Source organism: Ovis canadensis, chromosome 24 (assembly GCF_042477335.2).
Source record: "Ovis canadensis isolate MfBH-ARS-UI-01 breed Bighorn chromosome 24, ARS-UI_OviCan_v2, whole genome shotgun sequence".
Classification (NCBI taxonomy): Eukaryota; Metazoa; Chordata; class Mammalia; order Artiodactyla; family Bovidae; genus Ovis; species Ovis canadensis.
The window spans coordinates 57248378-57263777 of NC_091268.1; the positions used below are offsets into that span (position 1 = coordinate 57248378).

The window sequence follows — 15400 nt, forward strand, 5'->3', positions numbered from 1 at the left end:
CAGGTCGTTTTGGCTTGTAATCCTTGGCCTTAATCAGTTATAGTGGGAAGTGACTAGGGTTGCCTTGGGTTTCTCCTCGATGCTGAGAGCTGAAGGATGCCCCACCTCCAAGTAGGGTGCCTGCTGCCTCCAGGTGAGAAGTCACACCTGGAAACCTAGTTTTGGCGCGTCTCTGCCGACTCTAAGTAGACGGATCAGGAAAATGGAATGACGTCGGAAGTGAGAGAGGTGACGTCACTGCAGATTCTATGATTATTAAGAGGATGCTAAGGGGCCCGGAAAATGCTGCAGTCCATGGGGTCGCGAAGAGTCGGACACGACTGAGCGACTTCACTTTCATGCACTGGAGAAGGAAATAGCAACGCACTCCAGTGCTCTTGCCTGGAGAATCCCAGGGACAGCAGAGCCTGGTGGGCTGCTGTCTATGGGGTCGCTCAGAGTCGGACACGGCTGAAGCGACTCAGCAGCAGCAGCAGCAGCAGCAGCAGCAGCAAGGGGGATAGTAAGGGTTTCCCGGTGGCACCAGAGGGAAACAACCTGCCTGCCGATGCAGGAGATGTAAGGGGCATGGGCTCGACCCCTGGGTCAGGAAGATCCCCTGGAGGAGGACACGGCAACCCACCCCAGTGTTCTTGCCTGGAGAATCTCATGGATGGAGAAGCCTGACGGACTACAGTCCATAGGGTCACACAGAGTCAGACACGACTGAGGCAACTTAGCACGCACACACACACTGGGTTTATGCATCATAGCGGAAGATGGAATTCTTTCCCCTCGGGATCAGAACAAGGCATGGATGCCCACTCTTGCCGTTTTTATTCAACGTTGCATGGAGCTTCTAGCCAGTGGAAAAAAGCAAGAAAATAAATAAAGGATTGGGACTTAGGAGATAAAACTCAGAATTTATTCACTGAGGACACAGTCATCTCTGTAGAAAATCTGATGGAAAGTACAAAAAGTGAATGAGTGAGTTTAGTACGGTTTTGGAATGCAAGACCCATATTCAAAATTAATTGTATTTCTGTAAACTTCCCACAAACAATGATATAAAATTTCAAGATGGCCTGACCCTGTGTCTGCGCTGCGTCCTAGGCGTCCTCGGCGTCCTCAGCATCTGTGGATGTGGGGCTTGAGTGCTGGACACACATTCCCACCTGGGAGGCCACAGAGGCTTGGATCTGGAGGTGATTATGGGTATAGTTTCTCTGAGCCTCCACGAGCAAGTGCCTGACGCGCGGCCCCACCCCCGGTTACCTCTGGATCGGCGTTAGCAGTCCATAGTGGCATCGGAAGCACGAGCTACACGTGAAGATGCCAGTTTCCCCCAGTTGGTCTATGTGTCAACACACTCCCAAACCATCCCAACAGGTTTCTCGTGGAAATTCACAAGCCTATTCTGACACTTATTTGGCATTTCAAAGGCTCTAGAATAGCCCATCCAACTTTGAAAAAGAAAAGCAAATTTATGCGGCTAACACTCCCCACTTTCCACACGTTGCGAGGCTAGCGCTGTAGATACCGTGCAGCTGTTCAGTCGCAAAGGCATGTCTGAGTCTCTGAGAATGCAACACACTAGGCTCCTGGAGTTTGCTCAGATTCGTGTCCATTGAGTCAGCAACGCTCTCAACCATCTCATCCTCTGCCGCCTCCTTCTCCTTTCGCCCTCAATCTTTCCCAGCATCAGGGTCTTTTCCAGTGAGTTGGCTATTTGTGCCAAATAGACGAGTAAATCAATGGAACACAACGAGAGTTTAGAAATTCACCTACACACGGACAACAGATTCCCGACAAAGACATCAGTACAGTCCCATGGGGAGAGGGAGGCAATGGTGCCGGAACAACTGTACGCGGGAAAATAAACTGTGACACGTTCCTGGTGCTCTACCCAGAGCTTCATTCAAGATGGAGCCGAAGTACAAAACCATGCGCTCCCAGACCAAAGTGCGACATGAGGCGTTTGCAACCTAGGGTTGCAGGAAAGGCAGAGAAGGCTTCCTGGAGGAGGCAGCCTGAGCACTGTGTCTCAGAGCACAAACGTGAGTCAGCGAGGCCAAGAGGGGAAGGTGCCCAAGGGGGGCCCTGCTGTTGGTTCTGTACAGAGAGCAGAGAGCCAGGCAGGCAGGCAGGCATGCTCGGCTCGGAAAGCTGGGGACTCCCAGTCTGGGTGGGGAGCAGGACATGGCCAGGGTCTCTGGAGGCAGAGAGGAGAGGCCCTTCTTTGCTGCAGCTGTACATATGCTAAGAAATGAAGAATAACTGGCCAAACAGGGCTGTGATTTCTAAGAGTAGTTTTAATGCTTTCATTTAACAATGTTTGACACAGATTGCGAGCCTCGTCTCGTTTGGAGATGATATAGACGGTGTGCCTGCCTGCCGTCCTCTGCAGGTGTGTGGGCTGGAGGCCCAGCAGCCCGGGGCTCAGGGCCTGGGCCCGATCCTGGCCCTTAGAGGCTGCCTGGCGGCCCAGGGGAGGGTCTTTGCCCTGACTAGAGTGCCCTGCTTGAGGCTGGCAGCCCCAGGCGGACAGGAGGCACCGCGGCCTAGGTGGGGCAAGGCAGGAAGAGGTGCCTGGAAGTCTTGGGGAGGACAGGCCCGCTGAGTGCTCTGTCTGGCTCCTCAGAGATGCTCCAAGGTGTGCCTGCTCCAGGGGCCATCTGGAACATTCCCATGGCCTGACCCTGTGTCTGCGCTGTGTCCTGGGCGTCCTCAGCATCTGTGGATGTGGGGCTTGAGTGCTGGACACACATTCCCACCTGGGAGGCCACAGAGGCTTGGATCTGGAGGTGATTATGGGTATAGTTTCTCTGAGCCTCCACGAGCAAGTGCCTGACGCGCGGCCCCACCCCCGGTTACCTCTGGATCGGTGTTAGCAGGCACCTGACACTGGCCTTTGATCTATGTCCTAACCTCCGCATCCAGCGGCTCTGGTCCCATCTGCCAGCCGCAGTCACCCCTCCTCTGAGAGCGCTTCTCAGCGCGTCCTGCTGAGCGGCTCCTGGAGGTGGGTCTCACCAGAGACCCCGGGGGCTCCCACCAGCCGCTCCGCAGATGAGCTGTTCGGTGGACCTGGGGGCTCCCACCAGCCGCTCCGCAGACGAGCTGTTCAGTGGACCCGGGGGCCCCCACCAGCCGCTCCGCACGAGCTGCTCGGTGGACCCGGGGGCCCCCACCAGCCGCTCCGCACGAGCTGCTCGGTGGACCCGGGGGCCCCCAGGCGCCTTTGCTTTTGCGCAGATTTCCCGGCACAGAAAGGCCTGGGAGCAGTGTGCTGCTCCGTGACACACTCTCGCCCGTGTTCACTGGGGTGGCACATGCTCGCGTGGCGCACACCTGCCTGAGCACAAGCACTCACAGGTGTACGCTTGGCTCACCCTTGTGCACACGCAGAGCACGCTCCTTCACACCGTGCTCGCACACTCGGCACGGCTCGCAGCTGTGCACCAGCAGACGGGCCCCCCGGCCGGTGCACGCCCAGCGCTGACACATGCAGACAGCCCCTCGTGGGGAATGCTCTCTGCTCCTGATGCTCAGGGCCCAGGGCAGACAGGACTTCCCATGGCGCCTGGTGGGCACAGCAGTCCCAGTGGTGGGGCCCTCTGCCTGGATCTGTGTCAAGGGGGGTGACAGGCCTCGCCGCAGCCCCCCAGGCGCACCAGGTCTGTCTCCTGAGTCGCTCCTCTGGCTGAGAGGCATATGGGTGGAGCGCAGGCCCTGTGCCCCAGAGCCAGTGGGGCGCCCTCTTGGGGGGCGCGGGCCCTCCTGTCCCGGTCACCCGAGTGAGGCGCAGCTGTCCAGGGTGCCCGCACGCAGAGGGGTGAGAGCAGGCGCGTCAGCCTTGGGCCGGCCTTTCGGGCGCTGGGGCTTGCTGCTCCCACCGCGTCTCCCACACTGCGAGGCCCCCAGGACGCGGGGTCCGTGGCTTCCCGCCTCCCTGCGGATGGACAGAGACCAGTATGAAGCGACGAAAGCGTCTGCAGAGAGAGCGGTTCTGGACCCCTTCAGGGCCGAGCAGCATGGTCGCTGGGCTTGGCGGGCAGTGGGGACCTGCTGGTCGCCCCAGAGACACCGGGCTCCTGGGCAAGCGGTGCGGACTGGAACCGCCCCCTGACGGGCAAGTGTGTGGGCCCAGCAGGACCCGCGGGAGGGATCCCCTGTCCCTGCCCTCGTCCCTGCCCCCGAGCCCAGCACGGACCGAAGCAAAGCCAGGTGGGCGCCCAGTGCTCCCACCCGATTTCTGCTTGTTAAAAAGGCACAGCCGTGCGACCTCCCTCAGCCTATTATAAATCTAATCCTGCGAGTTTCAGCTGAGTGAGCTTACATCTTGTTTGGACTCTGGGCCTGAAGTTGCCTAAAGCTGGGGAAGTGTAATTTCCCGGACGTGCACGAGGACAGTTAATTTGTCCTCAGCAGCAGCCTGACAGCTGTGCCTTGGGTTCGGGGGGAACCGGTTTGTCCAGAACAGCGAGGTCCATTTACATCAGACAAACTTGGTGTTTTTAACAGGATGAAAACAAGGAATTTCGCCAGTGTTTATGGATTGTTATTAATTTGGCCGAATACAAAGTCACATTACCGGCAACGGGCCGTGTCCTTCCTGAGCTCCTCTTGAAGTGATACTGGGGACCGCACTCCAGGCTGAGCCCCGGGGAGGCAGTGCTGGCCCTCCTGACTTGGGGGGCTGGAGGCCGGGCTGCCGGGGGTAGGGGGTGGGGGGGTGGAGGCCAGGTTGCAGGGGGTGGGGGGGTGGGGGGAGTGGAGGCCAGGTTGCAGGGGGTAAGGGGGTGGGGGGGTGGAGGCCAGGTTGCAGGGGGTTGGGGGGGGCGGGGAGGCCCCGGGGGCTCGCATGCTAGTGGATGCTGCGAGCAGGCTGGGGGCTGGGAGTGTGATGCCTCCATCCTCCTGGCCAGAGGGTGCCATCCCCTCCGGGGTTGCCATACCCCTGTGGGCGCCGTCCCCACAGGCAGCCTGGGCCCCTGCAGTGGGGAGGGTGGGACTGGGCCGTGCCCTGCTGAGCCTTTTTCCTCATCCGTTCCTGCTTCACGGCGCTGGCTGTCTGTCCGTCTCGGCTCACGGGGCTGCTGGAGCCGCAGGACGAGGCCATCTGTGTGCACGTGTGGGCTTGGTCACTGGGGCCCTGGAGAGAGGGGGGCTGCCGTCCAGCGCCCTCTGTCGTCTCGGGGGCACCCTCCCTCCCCTCGGGTGTCGTGCCCTGTTGGGCCTCGCCCTGTAGCACCAGCACTGGTGGAGGCCCCCCGCCTGGCGGCTGCTCTGAGCAGCAGCACCCACAGCCCGAGAGCTGGTGCCGCGACCCGGGAGCGCGCTCCACACGACGGCGGCTCGTCCGTGGCTCCACGCACAGCCCCGGCCCGGCTAATGGAAACTCGGTGATCCGTGGCCCGTGTGGCAGACATCTGCTTGGGGTAATGTGCTGGAGATGTACGTATCGGTGATCAATCAGTGGATTTGCAAGAGAGGCATAAAGTATTTAATTATAACTGCGTTGGGCAGGTGTGCGTGGTGGAGGCGACATTTGAATAGGTCAGAGCAGCCCTCGCCCTGCTCTGTTGTTGGGGATTAAATGTCATTCACTGTGAGGGCTGGGAGCCTTTCTGAAGTCGAAGGGTGCCACATGCTTGCAAATTGAAAATGTCCCATTGCTTCGAAAACATGATTGATATCCTTTGCAAAGCAAACGCTGCCGTACTCAGATCGTGAGCCTGCTGCCGCCCCTCGGCTCCAGCCGCTTGATCACCGGAATGAAACTCAGGAAGAGAAGTTGAAAGATGAAATGAAACTTTATTTGCTCGGTTGGAAGCAGAAAAACATACCCTCAGATAGTCTATATGTCGTATACTTGTGTGTGGAACCAGCTGTGTCCGGTGACCCTCTGAATTATATCTGGTATAATTTAAAATGATCTCAGCTCGACTGACGACAGGGTGTAACAGGAATGAGACAGACACAACACAGGCCCACACGGCACTCACATGCACACACGCGCGTGTAACCACGGCACAGAGGAAGCCAGACCCCAGAGCCACAGGCCGTGTCCCAGTCCTGGGCCGCTGTGCCGCAGGTCTCTGATCTGTCCGGAGCGAGGGGAACAGGGCTGGGGTGCTGGCCCGCAGGGAGGCTCAGCACCGTGCCCGGCCGACCCGAGAGCCCACTGATGCTGGCTGCTTCCCCAGGAGAGAGTTCTGTCTGTGGGTGTCTGTGAGGGCGCAGTGACCTCCTTGTTACACGCCTCACTTCTCTCCGGTTGGCCTGTTGGTGGCCTGGGCTGGCTGACAGGGCACTGGAGACGTGAGTGGGCATCACTAGCAGTGCCCATCTCTGGAGTTGGGGCCAGACACGTCTTCTCAAAACCATGAAAGGACCCCATGGGGTTTCTATTCACAGGGTGTATGAAATCGGGATACTGTGATTTAATGAAATGCCCAGCCTTCTGAGTCAGGGTGCAACCATGTCTCCTGACCAATTCAGTCTCCTGTGCCTGCCTCCTTCATCTACCCCAGCCCCAGTGTTTCCAAGTCCGATAAAGCAAGATGGTAATTCTGAGTCCAGACAGTGAGCCTCCTTGGGTGTGTTTTTTGCCGTTTACAAAATTAGCCAATCATCGTCACCTAGTGAAGCAGATTAGGTGTAATCCATACTAATGTTCAAATTAAGTCACGGAAAGCAATTAACTCTGCGAGAAATGGGCTGGTGAAAAATGATGCGGCTGGTCAAACAGTTTCACTGTGCCTAATTGTGTATTTTAATGTCCGTCTCTACCCAGTAATTATATCATTTACATTTCAGATGGATGCACCCACCTCCAATGCTTGTAATTGTGCACTTCCTAACCGTATACCTCACAGTGTAGCAGAAATTTGCCAGCCGTCTGCTCCGGAGTGTCTGCTTTCTCAGGAAAGCTGCTGGATGGAACGTGCCAGAGCAGGGCTTCCTTGCTGCTCAGGAGAGTCAAGACAGTGCATTTCGCCCCACGCTGTCCCAGATCTGGGCCTCGCCTCTTTCCCCCTCTCCCCTCCCTCCCCCCTCCCTTCTTTCCTGGATAAAAAGAGTGCCCAGAAATTTTTAAACGCCATCAAACATTCAGCCCACAGCATGAGATGCGCTTGCCACCTCCAGTCGCGCCATCTGTGGTGGGGGCTCATCCGCGGGGTCACTCGACAGCTGACTCGGCCGTCTGCACTTTGCTTTTATTGTTTTCAGCCAGAGAAAATGCCCACCAACTCCACACAACACTCAACTCGCCCGCAGCAGTCTAGGAAGCGACTTTGACTCTAAGTGAATGTGACCCTGACCGTGAGCGCTTAGCCCTCAGGCAGGGTCCCCGGGTGAGTCAAGAGCAAACCCTTAAGCCCTCAGGCTCCAACTGGTGGGTTTTATCTGGAAGGGTAATGGGGCAACAGGGAAATGAGTGCCTTTCAGCCCGGCAGTCTTTCCCTCCAACCCAGGCTGGTTTCAGTGTGGAGCGAGTCTGTGGACTGTGTGGAGCTCGGCAGAACCTCACTTCTTTGGTTCAGGTGGACTGAAATCACTGTGAGGAGTCCAGACTGACCAGGTGCCAGCCCTGGACGGGGGGCGCCTCAGCGCCTCTCACATGGTCCAGAGGCCGAGGTCCACCTGGCGGGCCTCCAGCGGGGGGTGTCTGCCCTCTTGCACGTGGGGTGGCCTGCCCCCGCGAGAGGGGTCAGGGGCGGAGAGGATGTAGTCAATGCTGAACTTGATGTCCCCGTGCGCGGCGCTCATCGGGACGGCAGGGCTGGTCGGGGTCAGGGGCTCGCAGCGGGGGACTGGGGTCCCCCGTGCGCTGGCCGGCTCAGGGGGGCCCGGGGGCGCCCCCGCATCTCTCCCGCGCGCCCCCCTCGCCTCCTCGCCCTTAGGGCCGCGCCGGCGCCGCCGCCGGCGGAAGTTGCCGTTCTCAAAAAGGTCCAGCAGCGACTCGCAGCCGCCGGCGAAGGTCCAGTAGTTGCCCTTGCCCCTCTCGTGGCCGTCGGTCCGCGGCACCTGTGCCCGGACGAGGGGCTCAGCGCGGCGGGCTCCCAGGGGCGCCCCGCCCGCCGCGCTCCCTCGGGAGCCCCTGGCGCCCCTGGAGGATGCCCCGCCCCGGGGTGGGCGCGTCGCTGGGGAGCTGGCGAGGGCTACGCGTGAACTTCCCAGCGCTCGCCGCTGCAAAATGCAACCCCACCGCCCCACCAGGGGCGCCTCGGCCCGGGGGCCGCCAGGCCCGGGACGCTCGGGGGCCGCCCGGGGGCGGCGCTCACCTTGACGAAGCAGCTGTTGAGGGACAGGTTGTGGCGGATGGAGTTCTGCCAGGCGCGCCGGTTGGCGCGGTAGTACGGGAACCGGCGCGCGATGAAGTCGTAGATGCCCGACAGCGTCAGCCTGCCCGTCGGGCTCTGCTGGATGGCCATGGCGATCAGCGCGATGTAGCTGCGGACAGGGCTGCTCAGGCCGCGCCGGGCGGGCAGGGGCCCCGGGGCGCGGCTGCGGCTGCAGTCTCCGGCCCGCGCGGGGACCGCTGCGCTCTGCCTTCCCCGGGGCACCGGGGAGCTGGGGGCGGGGGTGGGGGGGCGGTGGTTGTTGGAGTCGGGGGGGCCCCCCTGGAGCTCCCAGCGCAGCTCTGGGCAGACCGGGGAAGCTCACCTTCACACTTGGGGCTTCGTGCGGATGAGAAGTGAGCCCTCCCGCGCCCAAGCCGGTCTTGGCCCCCTCGCGGAGGAGGGCCCCCGACCCCTGCGGCCCCGGCCGGGCCCTGCGGTCACCTGTACGCCGGCCGCGTGAGCCGCTTTTCCTCGTCCGAGCTGCCCGCCGGGTAGTCGTCGGCGTCGTAATTGAAACAATTGTAGGGATACTGCGAGCTGTCAAACATCGCGGTGCGCCTGCCGCCTGCGGGTCGCCAATACTGCCGCCTCCTCCACGCCGCCCGCCGGCGCGCTCCAGGTCTGCGCGCAGGTTCTCCTCGGTGCGGACCAGCGGCGTCTGCGCTGCCGGCTGCTCTCCGCCAGAGCGGGGAACCTGGGCTCCTGGGGTCCCCCCCCCCCCCCGCCCACGCCCGCCCCACCCGTCCTCTCGCATCCAATCCCGGAGCGGGGGAGGCCCCTGTTGCCGGTAAAGCGGCCGAGGGGAGCGGAGAGCAGGCTCGCGGTGACACCCTGACCGGCGAGGGGGAGGAGGGAGCCACGCGCTGGTGGTCCGACAGGCGGCGGGGGTGGTGTGGGGGGGCACCCCCGGGGCGGGGGCACCCCTCCCGCTCCTGCCGAGTATGCCCCGCGCTCTTTGCGCTGCCCCAGACTTAAGGGCGGAGCTCCCTGGGTTCCCCAAGCCTGCGAGCACCCCAAGACTCAGGTCCTTCCCTCCGGAGCTGCCAGGAGCCTGAGCACAGAGAGGGCGGGCGAAGCCCCTTCCCCACCAGGCTCTGCCCCTCTGCCTTCAGCCCCAGAGCAACAGTGGCCAGGGTGTGTGCCGCCGGGACCCTGGACCAGAGCCGGACACAGGGTCCAGCCCACCCCGGCACACTCAGTCCCCGCTGTGATGTCCCCCTCGCGTCCTCCTTGGGGGGCCCTTTGTGGAGCTCGGAGTCCAGTGGCCCCTGCTCCATAACTTCCTCATCAGCCAAGCCTCTGCTTCATGGGTCCCTCTGGGGGTCACCAGCGGGCGCCTGGGGGGAGAAAAGACAGGGGGTGGACGTTTTAGCAAGAAGTCAGGGGGGACCCTAAGGAGGGCCCTTTGTTTCAAGGTGGCCATACCAGCAAAAGGCATGTCCACGAATAGTCTGTGAAATTCTGGCCATGAGCCCTGTCAGTGAGTCTGCCCAAGGCCAGGACACCTGAATAGTCTTCTTCCAGAAGATTCTACCTTCGAAGCTGCACCTGCAGCTCTGAAATGATCTGTGCTCCATCCAGCCTGTTGCCCCGGCATGGGATGGTGGCCGGCCTACTGATGTGGGCGCCCAGGACCCAGGGCCGCCGTGCCAGCCCCCTCCTGGCTCCGACTCCTGCACTGGGGTCTGAGGTGCGCTCGGGCTCAGACGCAGTCAGGGGCTCCGCAGCGTCCTCTCTACCAGGCGTCAGAATGAGAAATGCTGGGATGTGGGAGCATCAGATGGCACAGCCCCTCGGGAAGACATTTTGGTTGTTTCTTTAAAAACGAAACGTGCAGCTACCACGTGACCCAGCAGTTGCACTCTTGGGGGTTTGTCCCGAGTGGAGACAGAGCTTTACGCAAGCTCTTGTGACATGTGTCCAGAATGATTTCACTCCTCTTTTCCCCAAATGGGAATCAGCCCGGATGTCTGTCAGCAGGGAGGCATTGGACAAGCTGTGGTCCAGCCACATGCCAGGAACCCCCGCGGCACCGAGGTCCGGCAGCTGGGCCGGAAGCCCCCCGACAAGAGTGAGGTGAACAGAACCCTCCCCCTCACAGCGAGAAAACCAGCGATCCGCACAGTCACGACTTTTCTTGAATCTGTCAGAGAGCTAAGGCTTCAGGGCAGCAACTGAAGCCTGGGGACCAGGCCCATCAGAGGAGGGCAGGCCTGAAAGCGGGTGCCTGCCGCAGGTGGGCTGGGGTGGAGAGCTGCCGAAGCCGTAGGAGCGTGGCCGGCTCTCCCGTGGGCCTCGCTGCGCCTGGGAGGGGAGGGGAGGAGGCAGTGGCCAGCCTAGGGGTGCGGACTTACACACCGCCCCCCGGAACCCATTAGCATCGGCCCGGGGAGGGCCAGCCAGCTGGGGCCTCGTCCCCGGGGTGTGGCCGGTCCAGAGACAAGGTCTCGGGACGAGCTCCTGCCGCGTAAGAGAGTGGACGGCGGGAGAGGCGCCTCAGTCTGGTCACTTGTCTAACTGAATCGGACATGAAGGCTGATTGGTTAGAAAACCTTCCCAGCGTGTTCTGTTTCTTAGGCCTCTGAACCTTGCTTGGCTTCCTTCTGAAAATGACTCATTATTTGGGTCATTATTTGGGGCCTGGCACTGGGAAGAACGGCTTCTCTGGTCCATCAGCCGGAGACGTCCTCAAGACACCGCTGAGTATGGCGGCCCAGGCGTCAGCAGAAGGCAGGCAGCGTCCTGAGAGCCTCTGTGTTTTTGTGTTGACTCACTGCTCAGGACAACCTCATGAGCCAGGACGACCGTGCAGTCCCCTCTGTGGGCCAGGAGGGTGACCAGCTCACCTGAGTCAGGTCACCCGTGTGGGACCCAGGCCCTTCAGGGGAGGATGCGGCTGTAGCTCCAGAGTCAGGGGCGGCCTGTGGGCGCTCACAGGCCTGGGCACAGGGGGCCTGTGTGAAGACGGTGCACCAGCTGGTCAGGAGGGCAGCCCTGAGCCCCAGCAGCCTTCACCCAGCATGTCGGACACAGACGTGGCACAGACCACCCCAGGGAACAGGAGGAAGCCGGGACTTTGTGTGACCTTTGTAGGGTCTTGTGAGCCCTTACACACTTTTGTATTTTGTAATTAAACGTTGTGTTTGTTACAGAAGGTTCATAAAGGACAAAATGGTTGAGAATAGAAAATCTCACAGACAGAAGCCGCGCCCCTCTGCAAAGGTGGAGAGAGGACCCGCCGTGCCCTGTCGCTCCGCTGTGGCAGTGACCGTCTGCCCCTCCAGGGTCCTCTCAGCCTCACCAACCCGGACTCCTCTCGGGAGGGGGCTCGCCAGGCCGGAATCCCAGGAGGCAAGACCGCGGGGGCCACGCACAGGGGAGTGGGAGCCCTTGGGCCCGGCCGTGGGGTCTGCGTGGGCTCGGGTCGGAAAGGCCTGGGCTCGGAGCTGGGGGGGCAAGCGGCCCTGCGGAAGCGGGGGTTCAGGGTCGGGGGTGGCTGGGCCACTGAGCCAGGGGCTGAGTGGGCAGAGCTGCTGGCGTGCTAGGCCGCACCCCTAGTCCTCACACGGCCCCGTCTGGTGGGAAGTGGAACCGATCTCAGAAACAGGTGATCTGCCGTGGGAGGGGGTGTGGGAGAGCACACCGCAGTCGCCAGGCGGGAGGTCAGGAGGCCTTCCAGGATGGGGAAGCGCCCGAGGTCAGAACAAAATAAGGGTGGGGCAGGGCCCACAGCCCCCGGGGGGAAGGGGGGCCACGGCCCAGGGCTGCCGAAGACAGTACTTCTAGAAGCTCCGGGAAGGCCAGGGCCCTTCAACCCTCCATGTAAATTCCGTCCTCTCCTTCTTCGCTGCTGAAATATTTACCAGTGCACAGAACTCCTGTTCAACACTCGCTGAAGAATGACGCATTGACCTGGGCGCTGCACTGGGTCCTTGACAAAAGGGCGGCAAGGCCACCTCCCCCGGCTCTGGGCCTGCCCTGGGGTCTGGCGGGGCCCCGAGCCCTGGTCACTGAACGGGCAGCCGGCCCGCTCCAGGCCCCACGGCGGGCAGGGCTTGCTGACAGCTCACCAGGCCGAGGGGCCTATCGGGCCAGCACTGCGGGTCGCTGCTTCTGAGGCCTTGGACTCTGATCGTGAACGCAGGTGTCGCTTCCCAGGCTGGACTCCGGCCGTCTCTGCCCGAGGCTGCTCTTGCTTTTCTCAGGGTCTCCTCTAGATGGTGCAGGGGAGCCAGGTACAGTGTGCCCGCCGCGGCCTCCTAGGCTCCCCCAGGATGACAGTGACCCCAGGGCACGTCCGACCGCGTGTAGCTGGGGGGCTGCAGCCTGGAGCAGGGGCGGGACAGAGCTCAGGCCTCGGTGGGGGGGCGGCCGATCCGAGCCCCCGCAACCCAGCGGGGCAGCTCTGGACCTGGGCGGCCCACTGTGGCCCCACAGGCCCCCTGCTGCCGTAGGCCCCCTCTTATCCCGTTTAAGCTGCAGGCTGGGAGCCACCTCCCTGGGGGGTGAACACGGTTCCCAGCCCCCAGCCAGCCCGCAAACCCCTGCTCCTGAACGGCAGCTCCAAGCAGAGTAAGAAGGACCCAGGGGTCCAGAACAACAAGTGGACCCGGGCTGGAGAAGGAGGGGGAGGGGAGAGACAGGAGGGGAAGGGGGTGGGAAGAGTCAGGAGGCTGGACTGCCGCACACGCACGGCCACGTGTGAGACAGGCCGCTGGCGGGAAGCTGCCGTCCATGCAGGGAGCCCAGCTCGGTGCTCCGCGGCGCTCGGCGCAGTGTGGGGCGGGGGAGGTCCAGGAGGGGATCCTTGCCTGGAAAATTCCAAGGACAGAGGGGCAGGCTGTAGTCCATGAAGTCACAGAGTCGGACGTCTGTGAGCACACTCACACAGCTGATTCCGTCGTACGGCAGAAACTAACACGCTAAAAGCAACTGTACCCCGATTTTAGAAAAGGCAAGAAAGGCCCCTCTGTGCACTTGGGGACCACCAACAGGGGCTCTCCTGATCAAGGCGGGGTCCGTCCAAGCCCCTTCTGCCTCCGGGCTTCTGGGCACCTCTGCTTCTGTTCCCTCTGGGTGAGGGCTGGGGCAGTGGGTTGAGGGAGTTTCTGGGGGGACTGGGCAGGACCCTGGGAGGGTAGTCTGGGCCCCTGAATCCAGTGGCCTTTGGGGGGCTGCTCCCAAGAATTGCACATTTGACTTGCTCCCCAGTGGGGAGGCTCTGGGCAGGGCCGGGGCCTCCCTCTCCAGGGGCCTCCCTGTCCTCTGTCTCAGGCTTGTGGGCGGGGCCGGGAGAGACGCTGGGCTCCCCACCTGCATCTCTGCAGCCGCCCGGACACACTGCCCCCTCAGACCCAGGGTGCAGGGGCCGCGCACGCCTCCCCACCCAGATGCTGGCTGACGCGTCCACTCAACGCGCTTAGCTCAGGAAGTGCTCTCTGCCCTCAGATGACCACTGCCTCCTGCCCTTTGATTCCACATAACCAGCTCCCAGGCTGACTGAGGAGGGCTTTTGTTTGGATTACCCCCCATTTGCTTTTTCAACCATGGGTGAATTCTTGCCACTTTCTCTGTGGCAGTGATGTCCTGTAACGCTTGTGGACCAAGCACGCCGCCCAAATGTCGTGGGGAAGCCGGCTTCCCAGAGAAGGATTTAGCTGAAAGCCTCTCCTGGCCTGCTCACGACGTCCTCTGCCTCCCTTGCCCCCTCGGCACCGCCCCCTCCGCTGCAGCAGGCTGAGTCCCAGGCGTCAGGCACTCCGACAGTAACTTGGGGAAGTCCCTTCACCCGGCTGGGCATCGGTTCAGATGGTGAACAGGGCACATTGGGATTCAGATTTCCTGCATAGCCGCGCTGAGACGCACACAGGACCAGGCAGGGGGCCCTCGCCCAGCTCACGGCTCAGCCCTGCCCCCGTCCCTCCTCCCGTCCAGCAGCTTTATCTGCTGTTTGAATCTGTATCAAAGTAATAGACGGACTGTGGCTCAGATCATGAATTTGTTATTGCCAAATTCAGACTTAAATTGAAGAAAGTAGGGAAAATCACTAGACCATTCAGGTATGACCTAAATCTAATCCCTTACTATTATACAGTGGAAGTGAGAAATAGATTTGAGGGATTAGATGTGACAGAGTGCCCGGTTATCTATGGACAGAGGCTCATGACATTGTACAGGAGGTGGTGATCAAGACCATCCCCAAGAAAAAGAAATGCAAAAAGGCAAAATGATTGTCTGAGGAGGCCTTACAAATAGCTGAGAAAAGAAGAGAAGCGAAAGGCAAAGGAGAAAACGAAAAATATACCCATTTGAATGCAGAGTTCCAAAGAGGAGCAAGGAGAGATAAGAAAGCCTTCCTCAGCGATCAATGCCAAGAATAGAGGAAAACAAAGATGGGCCCAATAAAGGACAGAGATGGTGTGGACCTAACACAGAAGCAGATGATGTTAAGAAGAGGTGGCAAGAATACACATAAGACCTGTACAAAAAAATCTTAATGACCTGGATAACCATGATGGTGTGATCACTCACCTAGAGCCAGACATCCTGGAATGCAGTCAAGTGGGCCTTAGGAAGCATCACTACAAACAAAGCTAGTGGAGGTGATGGAATTCCAGTTGAGCTGTTTCAAATCCTGAAAGATGATGCTGTGAAAGTGTTGCACTCAATATGCCAGCAAATTTGGAAAACTCAGCAGTGGCCACGGGACTGGACAAGGTCAGTTTTCATTCCAATCTCAAAGAAAGGCAATGCCAAGGAATGTTCAAACTACTGCACAATTGCACTCATCTCACATGTTAGCAAAGTAATGCTCAAAATTCTCCAAGCCAGGCTTCAACAGTACATGAACTGTGAATTTCCAGATGTTCAGGCTGGCTTTAGAAAAGGCAGAGGAACCAGAGATCAAATTGCCAACATCCCCTGAATCATAGAAAAAGCAGGAGAGTTCCAGAAAAACATCTCCTTCTTTCTCATTGACTATGCTAAAATCTTTGTGTAGATCACAATCTGTGGAAAATTTTTAAAGAGATGGGAATACCAGACCACCTTACCTGCCTCTTGAGAAATCT

The 15400-nt window shown here is 60.4% G+C and overlaps 1 protein-coding gene across 2 annotated transcripts; it reads right to left on the reverse strand.

Moving 5' to 3' along the window:
* Positions 1-5776: 5776 nt before the first annotated feature.
* FOXL3 (forkhead box L3) lies at positions 5777-13602 on the reverse strand. Of its 2 annotated transcripts, none has more exons than XM_069571086.1 (4): positions 9865-13602; positions 8772-9667; positions 8271-8439; positions 5777-8013 (listed from the first exon to the last, which is right to left on the reverse strand). In XM_069571086.1, exons 2-4 carry the CDS (start codon positions 8876-8878, stop codon positions 7603-7605), a joined length of 687 nt encoding a protein of 228 aa, XP_069427187.1. In that variant the 5' UTR covers positions 8879-9667; positions 9865-13602; the 3' UTR covers positions 5777-7602. The 2 variants fall into 2 exon arrangements, with proteins under 2 accessions (XP_069427187.1, XP_069427188.1); XM_069571087.1 differs by having other exon boundaries at positions 11177-11284.
* Between the last annotated feature and the right edge of the window lie 1798 nt (positions 13603-15400).